This window comes from Macaca fascicularis, chromosome 19 (assembly GCF_037993035.2).
Source record: "Macaca fascicularis isolate 582-1 chromosome 19, T2T-MFA8v1.1".
In the NCBI taxonomy this organism is placed as follows: Eukaryota; Metazoa; Chordata; class Mammalia; order Primates; family Cercopithecidae; genus Macaca; species Macaca fascicularis.
Genome location: NC_088393.1, coordinates 11,146,008 through 11,162,717, shown reverse-complemented (window position 1 = coordinate 11,162,717; position 16,710 = coordinate 11,146,008). Strand labels below are relative to the sequence as shown.

The following is a 16,710-nucleotide window of genomic DNA, read 5'->3' as shown; positions in this document are numbered from 1 at the left end:
AGGGCCTCACTGCAGGCTGAATTGTATTCTGGCAAATGGGACAAGGGAATCTGCTTTTTTGTTTTGTTTTGTTTTGTTTTGTTTTTTGGGGGGGAGGTTTGTTTTTTTTGAGACGGAGTCTCGTTCTGTCGCCCAGGCTGGAGTGCAGTGACCCGATCTTGGCTCACTGCAAGCTCCGCCTCCCGGGTTCACACCATTCTCCTGCCTCAGCCTCCCGAGTAGCTGGGACTACAGGTGCCCGCCACCATGCCCAGCTAATTTTTTGTATTTTTAGTAGAGACGGGTTTCACCGTGTCAGCCAGGATCTCCTGACCTCGATCTCCTGACCTCGTGATCCGCCAGCCTCGGCCTCCCAAAGTGCTGGGATTACAGGCATGAGCCACCGCACCCAGCTGGAATCTCCTTTTTATTTTGAGACAGGGCCTTCCTCTGTCATCCAGGCCGGAGTGCAGTGGCACTATCTTTGCTCACTGCAACCTCTGCCTCCTGGGCTCAAGCAATCCTCCCACCTCAGCCTCCCAAGTAGCTGGAACTACAGGTGAGCACCGCCACAGTCCGTTAATTTTTAAATTTTTTGTAGAGACAGGGTCTCACTATATTGCCCAGGCTGGTCTCAAACTCATGGGCTCAAGCGATCCTCCCACCTGGGACTCCCAAAGTGCTGGAATTACAGGCATCAGTGACTGTCCAGCCAGAGTCTGGTTTTTGTTGTTTTTTGAGACAGTCTCACTCCATAGCCCAGGCTGGAGTGCAGTGGCACCATCTCAGCTCACTGCAACCTCCGCCTCCCAGGTTCAATCAATTCTCCTGTCTCAGCCTCCCAAGTAGCTAGGATTACAGATGTGCACCACCATACTTGACTAATTTTTATATTTTTAATAGAGATGGGGTTTCACCATGTTGGCCAGGATGACCTCAATCTCCCGACCTCAAGTGACCCACCCACCTCAGCCTCCCAAAGTGCTGGTATTACAGGCATGAGTCTGTAATCCTCGGCCGGCCAAGAGTCCATTTTTTTTTTCTTTTTTTTTGAGATGGAGTTTCGCTCTGTCATCCAGGATGGAGTGCAGTGGCGCCATCTTGGCTCACTGCAACCTCTGCCTCCCAGGTTAAAGCGATTCTCCTGCCTCAGCCTCTCAAGTAGCTGGGACTACAGACACGCTAATTTTTTGTGTTTTTCTTATTTATTTATTCATTTTGAGACTGAATTTCACTCTTTTTGCCCAGGCTGTAGTGCAATGGCGCAATCTCGGCTCACCACAACCTCCGCCTCCCAAGTTCAAGCGGTTCTCCTGCCTCAGCCTCCCGAGTAGCTGGGATTACAGGCACTCACCACACCTAGCTAACTTTGTATTTTTAGTAGAGATGGGGATTCACCGTGTTGCTCAGGCTGGTCTCAAATTCCCGGCCTCCGGTGATCTACCCGCCTTGGCCTCCCAAAGTGCTGGGATTACAGGCGTGAGCCACCGGGCCCGGCATTTTTTGTATTTTCTGTAGAGAAGGGGTTTCACCGTGGTAGCCAGGATTGTCTTGATCTCCTGACCTCGTGATCCGCCAGCCTCGGTCTCCTAAAGTGCTGGGATTACAGGTGTGAGCCACCGCACCTGGTAAGAGTCCGTTTTTTAAATAAGCATCACTACTGACCCCCTGCCGACCCTAGTTTTATTTCTCCATGGTCAGAGTTTATTGTTTTGGATTCTAGAATCTTTTTCTGCACTGCTCTTGCCAAGCGTGGGCTGGATGGGAAGGATGGCAGTGCCCATTGCTGACATCCGCCGGGGCCCAGAGCCATTTCCCCATTTCCCTCGGAACTGCTGCCTTCCTTTAGATATGATCTCTGCTGAGGAATGTACTTCCTGCCCAACCTGGTCTCACCCAAGTCAATGCCTTGGGTTGCTTCTCCATCAGCTCAGGGGAAAGCCATGTCCTCAGTAATACCAGCCCCAGGGGCCTCCTGAGCACATCGAGCTTGCCAGACTATGCAAAATGCTTCCTCTACCAGTGAGTGTGGTCCACCGAGTCCTACAGACAAAGACACAGAGCTTCAGAGAGGTCACGGACTCACCCAGGGCCACACGGCTCCTAAATGTCAGAGCCAGGATTTGAGCCAGGGTTTGTCTGATGTCAGCCCCTAAACTCACGATGGATGGGAAGCCACTGGGGCAGGAGGGTAGGATAAGTGAGTCACTCTTCCACACCATCCCTAGGGGAAAGCTCCCTAAAGCTCCCTTCATCTATCAGGGACTTTATGGGCCAGTCCAAGGCCCCCAGGTTTTTGGTTCTGATGTGAAGGGACTACTCCAAGCTAAGCAAAACCCCTACTTCAAGCAATCAAACCAGATGGCCCCTCTGGCCCCAAGGCAAAATATAATTAAGTAACAATGTGGTTTGTTTGCTGTTCTTTCTGCATGAAACACACTTCCCTTAAATCTTCCCACGGCTGGCTCAACTTCCAACCCTTAGTAACCTAAAATAATCGCTGCTGTTTCTGCCACACAAGATCACACGATGTCCCGTTCTTTGCTTCACAACTTACAACCTAAAATTACACATTCCTTCCCTTGACTACTCCCTGCGGTCAAGGATTTCACTGCTCTATTCACTGCTGGGTTTCCAGTGTCTAGACCCCTGCCTAAATTGTGCTCAACAAATATTTGTTAATTGAAGGTACTCCCTTAAGCCCAGAACAAGCTCTGTCTGGCGGGGTCCCCTGTCTCATGTGTGGGCCTGGGAGGTCTGCCCAGCTCTGTCCACAGCTCAATTCCATCCTTTGGCCAAATTCAAGGCTGGGTGAATCATATCATTGTCCTCTCTGCCCCTCGTCCCTGTCCCAGCCAAACTTCATAGAGACCCAAGACCCCCTCAGATGCTGCCCACAAGCAGGCAAGACCTGGCTGGAACCTCAGGCTGAGACTCTCAGGTGAGAGACAGCCTGCCACACCCAAGGAACACACAGCACCCGCAGCCGCTGGGGCTGGGATTTGAGCCCAAATCAAGACCAAGGGGGTCCCTCCAGAGGACTGGGCAGCAGCTTCAATCGAGAAGGGGGTGCTGGGAGGTGGCCAGGTACTGCTGCCTCCCCTTGACTGGGCTCTGCAGGGAAGGTCCCAGCCTCCCTGATCTGTCTCTCCCGGTAGCCTCCTGAGGCCATACAGTCCCTAGGGGCAGGGAGGCACAGCTCTACCCAACTTGTTTTTCTTGAATAATTTCGAGCAGTTTCCGGCCCCCTCCCCAAGGCCCTTCAGTGTCACAGTTTCCAGGAAGTTCTTGTCACACAAAGAGGGGCGCGACAGTGCTTCTTTGCCCCCAGGGTAGTACCACGTGGGGCTGGGACTGAGTTGGGTCTTGGGGACCCAAAATGGAGAAGAGAAAGGAGAAACTAAGGATGGCAACTCCCCCCACCGTGGGAATCCAGGGGAGGGTGGAACCACAGGGCGCTGGTGATAGAGAAGCCCACATCCTGGGCCCATGCCCAGGGCCAAATGCCTGAGGCCGCCCCAAGAGGTTCGCCGGAGGAAGTTCCAGCCGCCAGCACCTCCCGAAATGGGAGGTGGGGGCCCCTAGCCCCTTGCACAGGGAGGGGAAAGTTTCTCAATTGTTTCCTGCTTCCTTCCTGCCTCCTCACCAAAGATGCCCTTCTTTCCGCCGTTTCCAGGCGGCTAGCCAGACCCGGTGGGCTGTCAGCTGGGTATTCGGTCTGCCCAGTCTTGCCTCAGTTTCCCCATCTGGCTAAAAGCCCTGGACGGCTACTTCTGGCGGAAAGCGGCAGGAGGAAGAAGTGGACAAAGGGGTTTGGAAGAGGAAGGGGATTTGGGGAGGTCAGGGCCCTGTCTCTTTTCCGAGCCCGGATCGCCGCGCCTCCCCTCCCCCGCCCGCCATCTGAGCCACCCAGATAACGGGACCTCCCCGGGCGGAGCATGCGCCATGAGCACCGGCCCATCAGCCGGAGGGGGAGCTGGGGCTCCCGGGGAGGGGACGCAGAGCGACCCGGCTGGAGCAGGGGGCGTGGGATCCGCGCAGTGTGGGATGCGGGGGCCCGAGCGCGGAGGGCCCTCCAGCGGCAGGGCGGGTGCCTAGGGTCTCAGATGTCCCCCTGGCTCAAGGTCCTCCCACCCCCAAGTCAGCAAAGGCGGCCCCTGACCGGAGGGAGCTCCTACCGTAGGCTCCGTTTTTCCGCTCGTCCTCCATGGCCGCAGCGGGGCGGGGAGCGGAGTCCGAGCCAGCGCGACCCCAGCCCGGGCGGGCGGGAGGCTCCGCGGGCTGCAGCGCCCCGCCCCGGGCCCCGGCCCCGCCCCGCCCGCCGGGCCAGCCCCCGCGCGCCTCCTCCAATGGGAGCCTCGAGCGGGCGAGGGCGGGTCCCGGGGGCGGGTCCTGGCCCGGGTTGGGTGGGGCCCCAACCTTTGTTTCCAGTCTTGGCTCTCAAGTAACCCTCCTGAGGGTGTGCACGGTGAGCAAAGAGAGGTCTGTCATTCATTCATTCATTCATTCATTCATTCATTCATCTATGCATTTCATCGTCAATGAGATATCGAGACTGGGCGTGGTGGCGCGGGCCTGTAATCCCAGCCACTCCGGAGGCTGAGGCGGGAGGATAGCTTGGGCCAAAGAGTTCCAGACCAGCCTGGGCAACATAGGAAGACTCTCGTCTGTACAAAAAATTTGAAAAATTAGCCGGGCTTAGCCGGGCGCGGTGGCTCACGCCTGTAATCCCAGCACTTCTGGGAGGCAGAGGCAGGCGGATCACGAGGTCAGGAGATCAAGATCATCCTGGCTAACACGGTGAAACCCCGTCTCTACTAAAAATACAAAAAAATTAGCCAGGCGTGGCCGGTGCCTGTAGTCCCAGCTACTCGGGAGGCTGAGGCAGGAGAATGGCGTGAACCCGGGAGGCGGAGCTTGCAGTGAGCCAAGATCGCGTCACTACACTCCAGCCTGGGCGACAGAGCTAGACTCCATTTCAAAAAAACAAAATAATAATAATAATAATTAGCCGGGTTTGGTAATGCACACTTGTAATTCAGCTACTCGGGAGGCTGAGGTAGGAGGATCACTTGGGTCCAGCAGTTTGAGGCTGCAGTGAGCTATGATTGTTCCACTGCCTGGGCAACCCTGTCTCAAAATAATAATAATAATTAATAATAATAAATGATGGATAGATAAATAATTGATAGGTAGCTATTGATCACGGTGTACCACTGAACATACCAAAAGATGCCATTTCCATTCATCAGATTGGTAAGAATTTTAGAGTTTGACAACATAAAATCAGGGGAGTAAATGCTTTGAAGCGGAATGCTTTCTGGCAGAAAGAGTAAATCCAAGTCATGTTCACCTGGTGCGATTCCTGTCTGGCACTGACCCTGGACAAATCACTGCAGGTGTGTGTGCATGGGATGTAGTAACCAAGAAGTGTTCCCTGTAGCCTCGACAGCTGTTGTGGAAAAAATGGGTGAAAACAGACCGAGCGCGGAGGCTCACGCCCGTAATTCCAGCACTTTGAGAGGCCAAGGCGGGCAGATCACCTGAACTCACGAGTTCGAGACCAGCCTGACCAACATGGAGAATCCCCGTCTCTATTAAATATACAAAAAATTAGCCTGGCATGGTGGCGCATGCCTGTAATCCCAGCTACTCAGTAGGCTGAGGCAGGAGAATCACTTGAACCAATGAGGTGGAAGTTGTGGTGAGCCGAGATGACGCTATTGCACTCCAGCCTGGGCAACAGAACTGGGCAAAAAGTGAAACTCTGTCTCAAAAAGAAAAAAAAAAAGAAAGAAAGAAAAACGTGTGAAAATATCACTGCACTCCAGCCTGGGTGAGAGAATGAGACCCTGTCTCAAAATAATAATAATAAAGCACAAAGTCATCAGGGAAATGTAAATCGAAATGTCGATGAGATACCATTGCACTCCCACCTGAATAGCTAAAATTAAAAAGACTGGTAGAACCAAGTGTTGAGGAAGATGGGAAGCATATGGGGGCTCTCCTACACTGTTGGTGAGAATGTAAAATGCCACAACCAGTTGGAAAACGATCTGGCAGTTTCTTGCAAAGTTAATGCCCTAGAAATTGCATTCCTAGGTATATACCCAAGAAAAATATAAGCGAAGAAAAGAAAAAACCCACAGAGACATTCATATAAATGTTCATGGCAGCTTTATAGTATCCTTATTTGTAATGGGCAGAAAAACTAGGAGCAGCCCAAATGCCCATTAACCGATTAATGGTGAAGCAAACCATCATGGGTTTCACCCATACCATGGGATTCTCCTTAGTGATGAGGAATGAACATTTTATTCTTTCTTTTTTTTTTTAGAGGCAGGATCTTGTTCTGTTGTCCAGGCTGGAGTGTGATGGTGCAGTCATAGTTGTCTGAAGCCCTGACCTCCTCAGCTCAAGTGATCCTCCTGCCTCAGCCTCCCAAGTTGCTGGGCCTACAAGCACACACCATCATGCCTGGCTAATTTTTTTTTTTTTTTTTTTTTTTTTTTTTTGACAGAGTTTTACTCTTGTTGCTCGGGCTGGATTGCAGTGGCACAATGGCGTGATCTCAGCTCACCACAACCTCCTCCTCCCAAGTTCAAGTGATTCTCCTGCCTTAGCCTCTGAGTAGCTGGGATTACAGGCATGCGCCACCACGCCCAGCTCATTTTGTATTTTTAGTAGAGACGGGGTTTCTCCATGTTGGTCAGCCTGGTCTGAAACTCCCGACCTCCGGCGATCCTCCCACCTCGGCCTCCAAAAGTGCTGGGATTTTAGGTGTGAGCCACCGCACCTGACCATACCCAGCTAATTTTTTAAATTTTTATAGAGAGGAGGGTCTCCCTATGGGTGCCCAGGCTGGTCTCAAGTGATCCTTCTGCCTCAGCCTCCTAAAGTGCTGAGATTACAGGTGTGAGCCACAGCGCCTGGTCCAGGAATAAACTATTGATACAGGCAAAAATATGGATGAATCTCTCCCCAAAAAGCATAATGCTGTGTGAAAGAAGCCACACACTTTTTTCTTTTTTTTTTTTTTTTTTTTTGAGACGGAGTCTTGCTCTGTCGCCCAGGCTGGAGTGCAGTGGCCGGATCTCAGCTCACTGCAAGCTCCGCCTCCCGGGTTTACACCATTCTCCTGCCTCAGCCTCCCGAGTAGCTGGGACTACAGGCGCCCGCCACCTCGCCCGGCTAGTTTTTTGTATTTTTTAGTAGAGACGGGGTTTCATCGTGTTAGCCAGGATGGTCTCGATCTCCTGACCTCGTGATCCGCCCGTCTCGGCCTCCCAAAGTGCTGGGATTACAGGCTTGAGCCACCGCGCCCGGCCACACACACTTTTTTCTGAAGTTCTAGAACAGGCATTGCTAATTAACCTATAATGATGGAACATAGATCAGTGGTCGACTTTTGGAACGGTAATAACTACTGGGATGACAGGAGCAGCTTCTGGGCAATGGAAACAGAATTGTAGTTACATACCTTAGTTCAATTTGTGAATACTTGATCTTCTCAACCCCACTCCCCTCCGCCTTTTTTTTTTTTTTTTTTTTTTTGAGACAGAATCTTGCTCTGTTGCCCAAGCTGCAGTTCAGTGGCAATTTTTGTATTTTAGTAGAGACAGGGTTTTGCCATGTTGCCCAGGGTGGTCTCGAACCCCTGACCTCAGGTGATGCACCAACCTCAGCCTCCCAAAGTGCTGGGATTACAGGTATAAGCCACTGTGCCCAACCAACGTCTATCCTTTTAAAATATGTGTTGCTGGCCGGGCACGGTGGCTCGTGCCTATAATCCCAGCACTTTGGGAGGCCGAGGTGGGTGGATCACAAGGTCAGGAGTTCAAGACCAGCCTGACCAACTTGGTGAAACCCTGTCACTACTAAAAATGCCAAAAAAAAAAAAAAATTAGACAGGCATGGCAGTGGGCACCTGTAATCCCAGCTACTCAGGAGGCTGAGGCAGAGAATTGCTTGAACCCGGGAGGCAGAGGTTGCAGTGAGCCAAGATTGTGCCCCTGCACTCCGGCCTGGGTGAAAGAGTGAGACAGCATCTCAAAATAAATACATAAAATAAAATAAAATAAAATATGTGTTGCTTTTCCTGGTCAGGTCGCCAGCATCATGCTCTTCTGTTCATTTTTCTTTTTTTTTTTTTTTTTTTTGAGACGGAGTCTTGCTCTGTCGCCCAGGCTGGAGTGCAGTGGCCGGATCTCGGCTCACTGCAAGCTCCGCCTCCCGGGTTCACGCCATTCTCCTGCCTCAGCCTCCCGAGTAGCTGGGACTACAGGCGCCCGCCACCTCACCCGGCTAGTTTTTTGTATTTTTTAGTAGAGATGGGGTTTCACCGTGTTAGCCAGGATGGTCTTGATCTCCTGACCTCGTGATCCGCCCGTCTCGGCCTCCCAAAGTGCTGGGATTACAGGCTTGAGCCACCGCGCCCGGCCCTTCTGTTCATTTTTCAAGTCCTTTGTGGGCAAGAATGTGGTCGTGGAACTCAAGGATGACCTGAATGTCTGGGGCACCCTCTATTTGGTGGATCAGTATCTCAACATCAAATGAGCTGACATCAGGGTTACACACCTTGAGAAACAGCCTAACATTTTATCAGTGAAGAATGTCTAGCCTGGGTGCAGTGGCTCACACCTGTAATCCCAGTACTTTGGGAGGCCAAGGCAGGTGGATCACCTGAGGTCAGGAGTTTGACACCAGCTTGGCCAGCATGGCAAAACCCCATCTCTACTAAAATACAAAACTTAGCTGGACGTGGCGGCGGGCACCTGTAATCACAGCTACTTGGGAGGCTGAGACAGGAGGATTGCTGGAACCCAAGAGACGGAGGCTGCAGTGAGCTGAAATCATGCTGCTGCACTCCAGCCTGGGCGACAGAGTGAGACTCTGTCTCAAAAAAAATGTAAAAAAAGACTGCTTCATTCCAGGCTCAGTGGTCCCGTATGTACAGTTGCCAGCAGAGGAGGTCGACACACAGTTGCCATAGCATGCAGCAAAGAAGAAAGCCAGCAGTAGGGACAGCCCCTCCTTCTCTTCCCCTCCCTCTTTCTTGGTGACCTGTAACCCCAAGTGCCAGCCCAGGACCCCTAACTCCCAATACTTGAAAAGGTTTTCTTTGTGTTTTTTTATTGATGACGGTTTTGCGGGTTTTTTTTAAAAAGGGAAGAGTGGATAAGAGGAATAATAGGGAACAGGTATCTTTTGTTGAGAAAGGGAGAAGAGGTAGGCTGGGAAACTCCAAAGCCTTCCCAGTCCACGGCACCTGCCGTTCTCACTACCTCCCTGGAGATGGTGAAAGGGAGGGCTTCCTAGGTCTGTCCAGGGTACCATGTGATTCACCTGGGGGGATGAAAGAAATCTGTCCCACGTCAGGAATAACATTTATGATGCAAATATATATGTGTGTGTATATGTATACACACACATATACACACACTATATATATAATGTAACATATGTATATAACATATATTACATGTATACGTATGTTACATTTATATACGTATGTTACGTTTTCATGGATGCAGTGTGTCACACACATTGGGAGTCTGAGGCAGGAGGACTGCTTGAGCCCAGGGGTTCCAGACCAGCTTGGGCAATAAAGTGAGACCTTAATAAACAGGCTGGGCGCGGTGGCTTACGCCTGTAATCCCAGTACTTTGGGAGGCCGAGGTGGACGGATCACGAGGTCAGGAGTTCAACACCAGCCTGGCCAATATGGTGAAACCTCGTCTCTACTAAAAATACAAAGAAAAAAAAAATAGCCGGGCGTGGTGGTGCGCACCTGTAATCCCAGCTATTTAGGAGGCTGAGGCAGAAGAATCGCTTGAACCCGGGAGGCAGAGGTCGCAGTGAGCCAAGATCACACCACTGCACTCCCGCCTGGGTGACAGAATGAGACACTGTCTCAAAAAAAAATAAAAAATAAAAATAAATAATAATAATAATAAATAAATATATGTTACATTTCAAAATGAGAATTTTTTAAGTCGTTTAAGAAAAAAGAGGCCGGGCGCGGTGGCTCAAGCCTGTAATCCCAGCACTTTGGGAGGCCGAGACGGGCGGATCACGAGGTCAGGAGATCGAGACCATCCTGGCTAACACGGTGAAACCCCGTCTCTACTAAAAAATACAAAAAAAAACTAGCCGGGCGAGGTGGCGGGCGCCTGTAGTCCCGGCTACTCGGGAGGCTGAGGCAGGAGAATGGCGGGAACCCGGGAGGCGGAGCTTGCAGTGAGCTGAGATCCGGCCACAGCACTCCAGCCTGGGTGACAGAGCGAGACTCCGTCTCAAAAAAAAAAAAAAAAAAAAAAAAAAAGAAAAAAAAGAAAAAAGGAGGTGGGCCTGCAGATTATAATAAGAGTGAATGTTTAGTCAGGAGCAGTGGCTCACACCTGTGATCCCAGCACTTTGGGAGGCAGGAGGGTCACTTGAGGTCAGGAGTTCAAGACTAGCCTGGATAACATGATGAAAACCTGTCTCTAAGGCCAGGCGCGGTGGCTCGCACCTGTAATCCTAGCACTTTGGGAGGCCGAGGTGGGAGGATCACCTGAGGTTGGGAGTTCGAGACCAGCCTGACCAACATGGAGAAATCCTGTCTTTACTAAAAACACAAAATTAACCAGGTGTGGTGGCACATGCCTGTAATCCCAGCTACTTGGGAGGCTGAAGCGGGAGAATCACTTGAACCTGGGAACTGGAGGTTGCAGTGAGCCAAGATTATACCACTGCACACCAACCTGGGCGACAGAATGAGACTCGGTCTCAAAAAAAAAAAAAGGAAAGGAAAGAAAGAGTGAATGTTTATAGAAAGCTTAGTCAGAGTCAGACAAGGCATTAACTGCTTTTTTTTTTTTTTTTGAGACGGAGTCTCGCTCTGTCATCCAGGCTGGAGTGCCATGGCGTTATCTCGGCTCACTGCAAGCTCTGCCTCCCGGGTTCATGCCATTCTCCTGCCTCAGCCTCCCAAGTAGCTGGGACTACAGGCACCCGCCAACACGTCTGGTTAATTTTTTGTGTTTTTAGTAGAGACAGGGTTTCACCAGTTTGTCCAGGATGGTCTTGATCTCCTGACCTTGTGATCCACGTGCCTCGGCCTCCCAAAGTGCTGGGATTACCGGCGTGAGGCACCGTGCCCGGCCTGTGCTTTAGATTATTATTATTTTTCAAACTCTTTTTCTTTTTTTTTGAAATAGAGACCAGGTCTCATTAGCCTCAATTGATCTGCCCATCTTGGCCTCTTGAAGTGTTGGGATTACAAGCATGAGCCACCACACTGGCCAAGCACCTTTTTTTTTTTGAGCGAAGGTCTCACTCTGTCACCCAGGCTGCTGGAGGGCAGTGGCGCGATCTAGGCTCCCCCAGTAAAGCACTCTGTCTCTCTCTGTGTATATATATATTTTTTTGTTTGTTTGTTTGTTTTTGTTTTTGAGATGGAGTCTCACTCTGTAGCCAGGCTGGAGTGCAGTGGCATGCTCTCAGCTCACTGCAACCTCTGCCTCCCGAGTTCAAGCAATTCTCCTGCCTCAGCTTCCTGAGTAGCTGTGACTACAGGCGCCTGCCACCACGCCAAGCTAATTTTTTGTATTTGTAGTAGAGAAGGGATTTCACCGTGTTAGCCAGGATGGTCTCAATCTCCTGACCTCATGATCCACCGCCTCGGCCTCCCAGAGTGCTGGGATTACAGGCTTGAGCTGCCGCGTCTGGCCCAAGCACTCTATATTAAATCATTATAACAATTTTCCAATTGGAGAAAGTGACCCAGAGAGATGAAATAATTTACCCATAGTAACATAATCAGCCTGTTACTCTGCAAGGATCTGAACCCAGGGAGTCGGACTTTACACCCCAGACACACTTCCTTCCCCTTCAACCACATGCTTTCCGGAGTAGCGTCCAGGTCATATTGTTGAGTGATAATAGCAAGTAGTATTTATTTTTAAATTTAAGACAGAGTCTCTCTCTGTTGCCCAGGCTGGAGTGCAGTGGCACGATCTCAGTTCACTGCAACCTCCTTCTCTTGGGTTCAAGCGATTATGTGCCTTAGCCTCCAGATAGCTGGGATTTCAAGTGTTCCCTACCATGCTCAGCTTAATCTCTCTCTATATATATTTTGTTGTTGTTGTTTGTTTGTTTCGTTTTGTTTTAGTCTCGCTCTGTCACCCAGGCTGGAGTGCAGTGGAGAGATCTCGCCTCACTGCAACCTCTGCCTCCCGGGTTCAAGCAATTCTCCTGCCTCAGCCTCCCGAGTAGCTGGGATTACAGGCATCCACCAGCATACCCGGCTAATCTTTTGTATTTTTAGTAGAGACAGGATTTCATCATGTTGGCCAGGCTGGTCTCAAACTCCTGACTTCAGGTGATCCACTTGCCTTAGCCTCCCAAAGTGCTGGGATTACAGGCGTGAGCCACCAAGCCTTCCCAGTTTTTATATTTTTAGTAGAGACAGATTTTTTTGCCATGTTGCCCAGGCTGGTCTCGAACTCTTGGCCTTAAGTGCTCCAACCCGCCTCTGCTTCCCAAAGTTCTGGGATTACAGGCGAGAGCCACTGTGCCTGTCCACAAGTTGTATAGTCTTATATGGCATGGGAGAAAGAGAGAGAGAGAGAAAGAGGAGAAAGAGGGTACAATATCTCACACACACACACACACACACACACACACACCCTTGCACGTAACCCAGCTGAAAAAGATCTGAATGAGCCAGCGGTTATGAGAGGGATGAAGATTGGGGTATGGGGATGTCACAGGGGACTTTTTTTTTTCTTTTCCTCTCATATCTCTGCTGGAAGGAACTTTCGTCTTTCCTTTCCTTTCTTTCTTTATTTTGTATTTTGTTGTTTTCTCAGGAACTGGCTCAGCACAATCTTTTCTTAAGATGTGATCTTGCGGCCGGGCGCGGTGGCTCAAGCCTGTAATCCCAGCACTTTGGGAGGCCGAGACGGGCGGATCACGAGGTCAGGAGATCGAGACCATCCTGTTTAACACGGTGAAACCCCGTCTCTACTAAAAAATACAAAAAACTAGCCGGGCGAGGTGGCGGGCGCCTGTAGTCCCAGCTACTCGGGAGGCTGAGGCAGGAGAATGGGTGAACCCGGGAGGCGGAGCTTGCAGTGAGCTGAGATCCGGCCACTGCACTCCAGCCTGGGTGACAGAGCAAGACTCCGTCTCAAAAAAAAAAAAAAAAAAAAAAAAAAAAAAAAAAAAAAAAAGTGATCTTGCTTTGTCACCCAGGCTGGAGTGCAGTGGTGCAACCATAGCTCACTGCAGCCTCGATCTTCCGTGCTCCAGTGATCCTCCCACCTCAGACTCCTGAGTAGCTGGGCGCAGTGGTTTACACCTATAATCCCAACACTGCGGGAGGCCGAGGTGGGTGGATCACTTAAGGTCAGGAGTTTGAGACCGGCCTAGCCAACATGGCGAAACCCAGTCTCTACCAAAAATACAAAAATTAGCCCAGCGTGGTGGCAGATGCGTGTAATCCCAGCTACTTGGGAGGCTGACGCAGGAGAATCGCTTGAACTGGGAGGAGGAGGAGGCTGCAATGAGCCGAGATTCTGCCACTGCACTCCAGCCTGGTCGACAAAGTGAGAATCCGTCTCAAAAAAAAAAAAAGCTGGGTGCATTGGCTCATACCTATGATCCCAGCACTTTGGGAGGCCGAGGAGGGCCTCCCAAAGTGGCCAGGAGTTCGAGACCAGCCTGGCCAAGAGACCAGCCTGGCCAATATGGCAAAACCCTGTCTCTACTAAAAATACAAAAATTAGCCAGGCATGGTGGTGGGCACCTGTAGTCCCAGCTACTTGGGAGGCTGAGGCAGGAGAATGGCGTGAACCCGGGAGGCAGAGCTTGCAGTGAGCCAAGATCACACCACTGCACTCCCTGGGCGACAGAGCAAGACTCTGTCTCAAAAAATAATAATAATAGGCCGGGCGCGGTGGCTCAAGCCTGTAATCCCAGCACTTTGGGAGGCCGAGACGGGCGGATCACGAGGTCAGGAGATCGAGACCATCCTGGCTAACACAATGAAACCCCGTCTCCACTAAAAATACAAAAAAATTAGCCGGGCGTGGTGGCGGCGCCTGTAGTCCCAGCTACTCGGGAGGCTGAGGCAGGAGAATGGCGGGAACCCGGGAGGCGGAGCTTGCAGTGAGCCGAGATCGCGCCACTGCACTCCAGCCTGGGCGACAGAGCGAGACTCCGCCTCAAAAAAAAAAAAAAAAAAAAAAAAAAAAAAATAATAATAATAATAATAATAATAAATAAAATAAATAAATAAAAATACATAAAATAAAATTAGCCGGGTGTGGTGGTGAGTGCCTGTAATCCCAGCTACTAGGGAAGCTGAGGCAGAAGAATTGCTTGAACCTAGGATGTAGAGGCTGCAGTGAGCCGAGATTGTGCCACTGTACTCCAGCCTGGGCAACAGGGCGAGACTCCATCTCAAAATAATTAAAAAAAAAAAAAAAGAAGAAGGAGAAGAAGAATGATGGGTGCCAGGGGTTGGGACGGGGAGGAGGAGTGTTTCATGGGGACAAGTTTTCCTTTGGGAAGATGAGAAAGTTCTGGAGATGGATGGTAGTGATGGTTGCATGACCATTAAAGTGCTTAATGCCACCGAACTGTGCACTTCAAAATGGCTAAAGTGGCCAGCCAGCTGTGGTGGCACATGTCTGTAGTCTCAGCTACTTGGGAGGCTGAGTTGGGAGGATGGCTTGAAACAGCAGGAGAGGAACTGAAATTCGGGAAGTTAGGGTGTCTGGGCAGCAGGTTCAGGTGGTGCCCTGTGGCAGAGGTCAGCAGGTGTCTGACTGTGCCAGGTGGGGGTGGTTGGAGGGCAATGGGGGGGAGCATAGAGGATATGAGAGTGAGTGAGAGTCAAAAAATAATTGTGAGTTTCAGAGAGATCCCTTTAGTGGTGTGGAGAAGGGATTGTGGACAGGGCCTAGAGGCATGGTCCCTGGGAGAGGCTGGGGGAGGCTCCAGGCATCCAGAAGGAACTAGGACAAGGCCACAGCCTCAGGGGGATGGGGGAGGTCACCACTGAGGTGGGGCAGGCGGGACAGGCAGAGCCTGCACACAGAGCTGCTCTGTTCTCTGACCCCGAGGAAGCTTTTGGGCTCATGAATTTTTCATGCCAAACAGGCCTGGAGCTTCAGATTCCAGGGCACTGGGCCCAGGCTTTCGGGTTCTGTTTACTGCCTGAAAACATCTCAGGGACCCAGAAGATGAGTTCTTTATTTTGTTGTTGTTGTTGTTGTTTTTGAGACAGAGTCTCACTCTACTGCCCAGGCTGGAGTGCAATGGCGCAATCTTGGCTCACTGCAACCTCTGCCTCCCGGTTTCAAGTGATTCTCCTGCCTCAGTCTCCCAAGTAGCTGGGACTACAGGCATGCGCCACCATACCTGGCTAATTCTGTATTTTTAGTCCAGACAGGGTTTCACCATTTTGGCCAAGCTGGTCTCAAACCCCTGACCTCAGGTGATCCACCCGCCTCAGCCTCCCGAAGTGCTGGGATTACAGGCGTGAGCCACCGCACCCGGTCGCCAGGAGACGAGTTATTTTGAGGTTCAGCAATGTCTAGGCTGGGGTGAGGACCCAGCAGTGACTGCATCCCCCTAGGTGACCTCAGCAGACAGCTGCTGGGAGCATGAAGGACCACCCCCCTCCTTTGGACAGAAGCAATATAAAGTCTTGGGCTTTAGGCTGGGCGAGATGGCTCACACCTGTAATCCCAGCACTTTGGGAGGCCGATGTAGGCGGACCACTTAAGTCCACTAGTTGGAGACCAGCCTGGGCGACACTGTGAAATCTGTCTGTACCGAAAAGTATAAAAATGAGCTGGGTGTGGTGGCCACGCACCTGTGGTCCCAGCTGTGCAGGAGGCTGGGGTAGGAGAATTGCTTGATTGTTTGAACCCAGGGAGATGGAGGTTGCAGTGAGCTGAGATCACACCACTGCACTCCAGCCTGGGTGACAGAGACCCTGCCTCAAAAAAAAAAAAAAAAAAAATCAAGGCCAGGTGCAGTGACTCACCCCTGTAATCCCAGCAATTTGGGAAGCTGAGGTGGATAGGTCACCTGAAGTTGGGAGTTTGAGACCAGCCTGACCAACATGGAGAAATCTTGTCTCTACTAAAAACACAAAATTAGCCGGGCATGTTGGTGCATGCCTGTAATCCCAGCTACTAGGGAGGCTGAGGCAGGAGAATCGCTTGAACCTGGGAGGCGGAGGTTATGGTGAGCCAAGGTCGCACCATTGGCCTCCAGCCTGGGCAACAAGAGCAAAACTCCGTCTCAAAAAAAAAAAAAAAAGGCCAAGCGCAGTGGCTCAAGCCTGTAATCCCAGCACTTTGGGACGCCAACGTGCAACGTGGGCCGATCACAAGGTCAGGAGTTCGAGACCAGCCTGGCCAATATGGCAAAACCCCATCTCTACTAAAAATACAAAAATTAGCCAGGCATGGTGGCACAAACCTGTGGTCCCAGCTACTTGGGAGGCTGAGACGGAAGAATCACTTGAACCCATAAGGCGGAGGTTGCAGTGAGTCAAGGTCACACCACTGCACTCCAGCCTGGGTGACAGAGTGAGACTCCGTCTCAGAAAAAAAAAAAAAAAAAAATCTTGTGCTTTCCAGGGCTCAAATCCCAGCTCTGCTTCTTCTGACTGGATGACATCGTAAAAATCACTTACCCTCTCAGGGCCTCAGTTTCCCTATCTGTCAA

At 51.0% G+C, this 16,710-nt stretch overlaps 1 protein-coding gene across 2 annotated transcripts in view; it reads right to left on the bottom strand.

The window, feature by feature from the left end:
• The window catches only part of SLC44A2 (solute carrier family 44 member 2 (CTL2 blood group)), a 49,359-nt gene extending 45,095 nt beyond the window's left edge, over positions 1-4,264 (bottom strand). For both annotated transcript variants that reach the window (XM_065535655.2, XM_045378478.2), the window contains exon 1: positions 4,158-4,264. In XM_065535655.2, coding sequence (XP_065391727.1) covers positions 4,158-4,188 — 31 coding nt within the window. In that variant the 5' untranslated portion in view covers positions 4,189-4,264. The remainder of the gene's footprint in view (positions 1-4,157) is intronic.
• Positions 4,265-16,710: the final 12,446 nt, after the last annotated feature.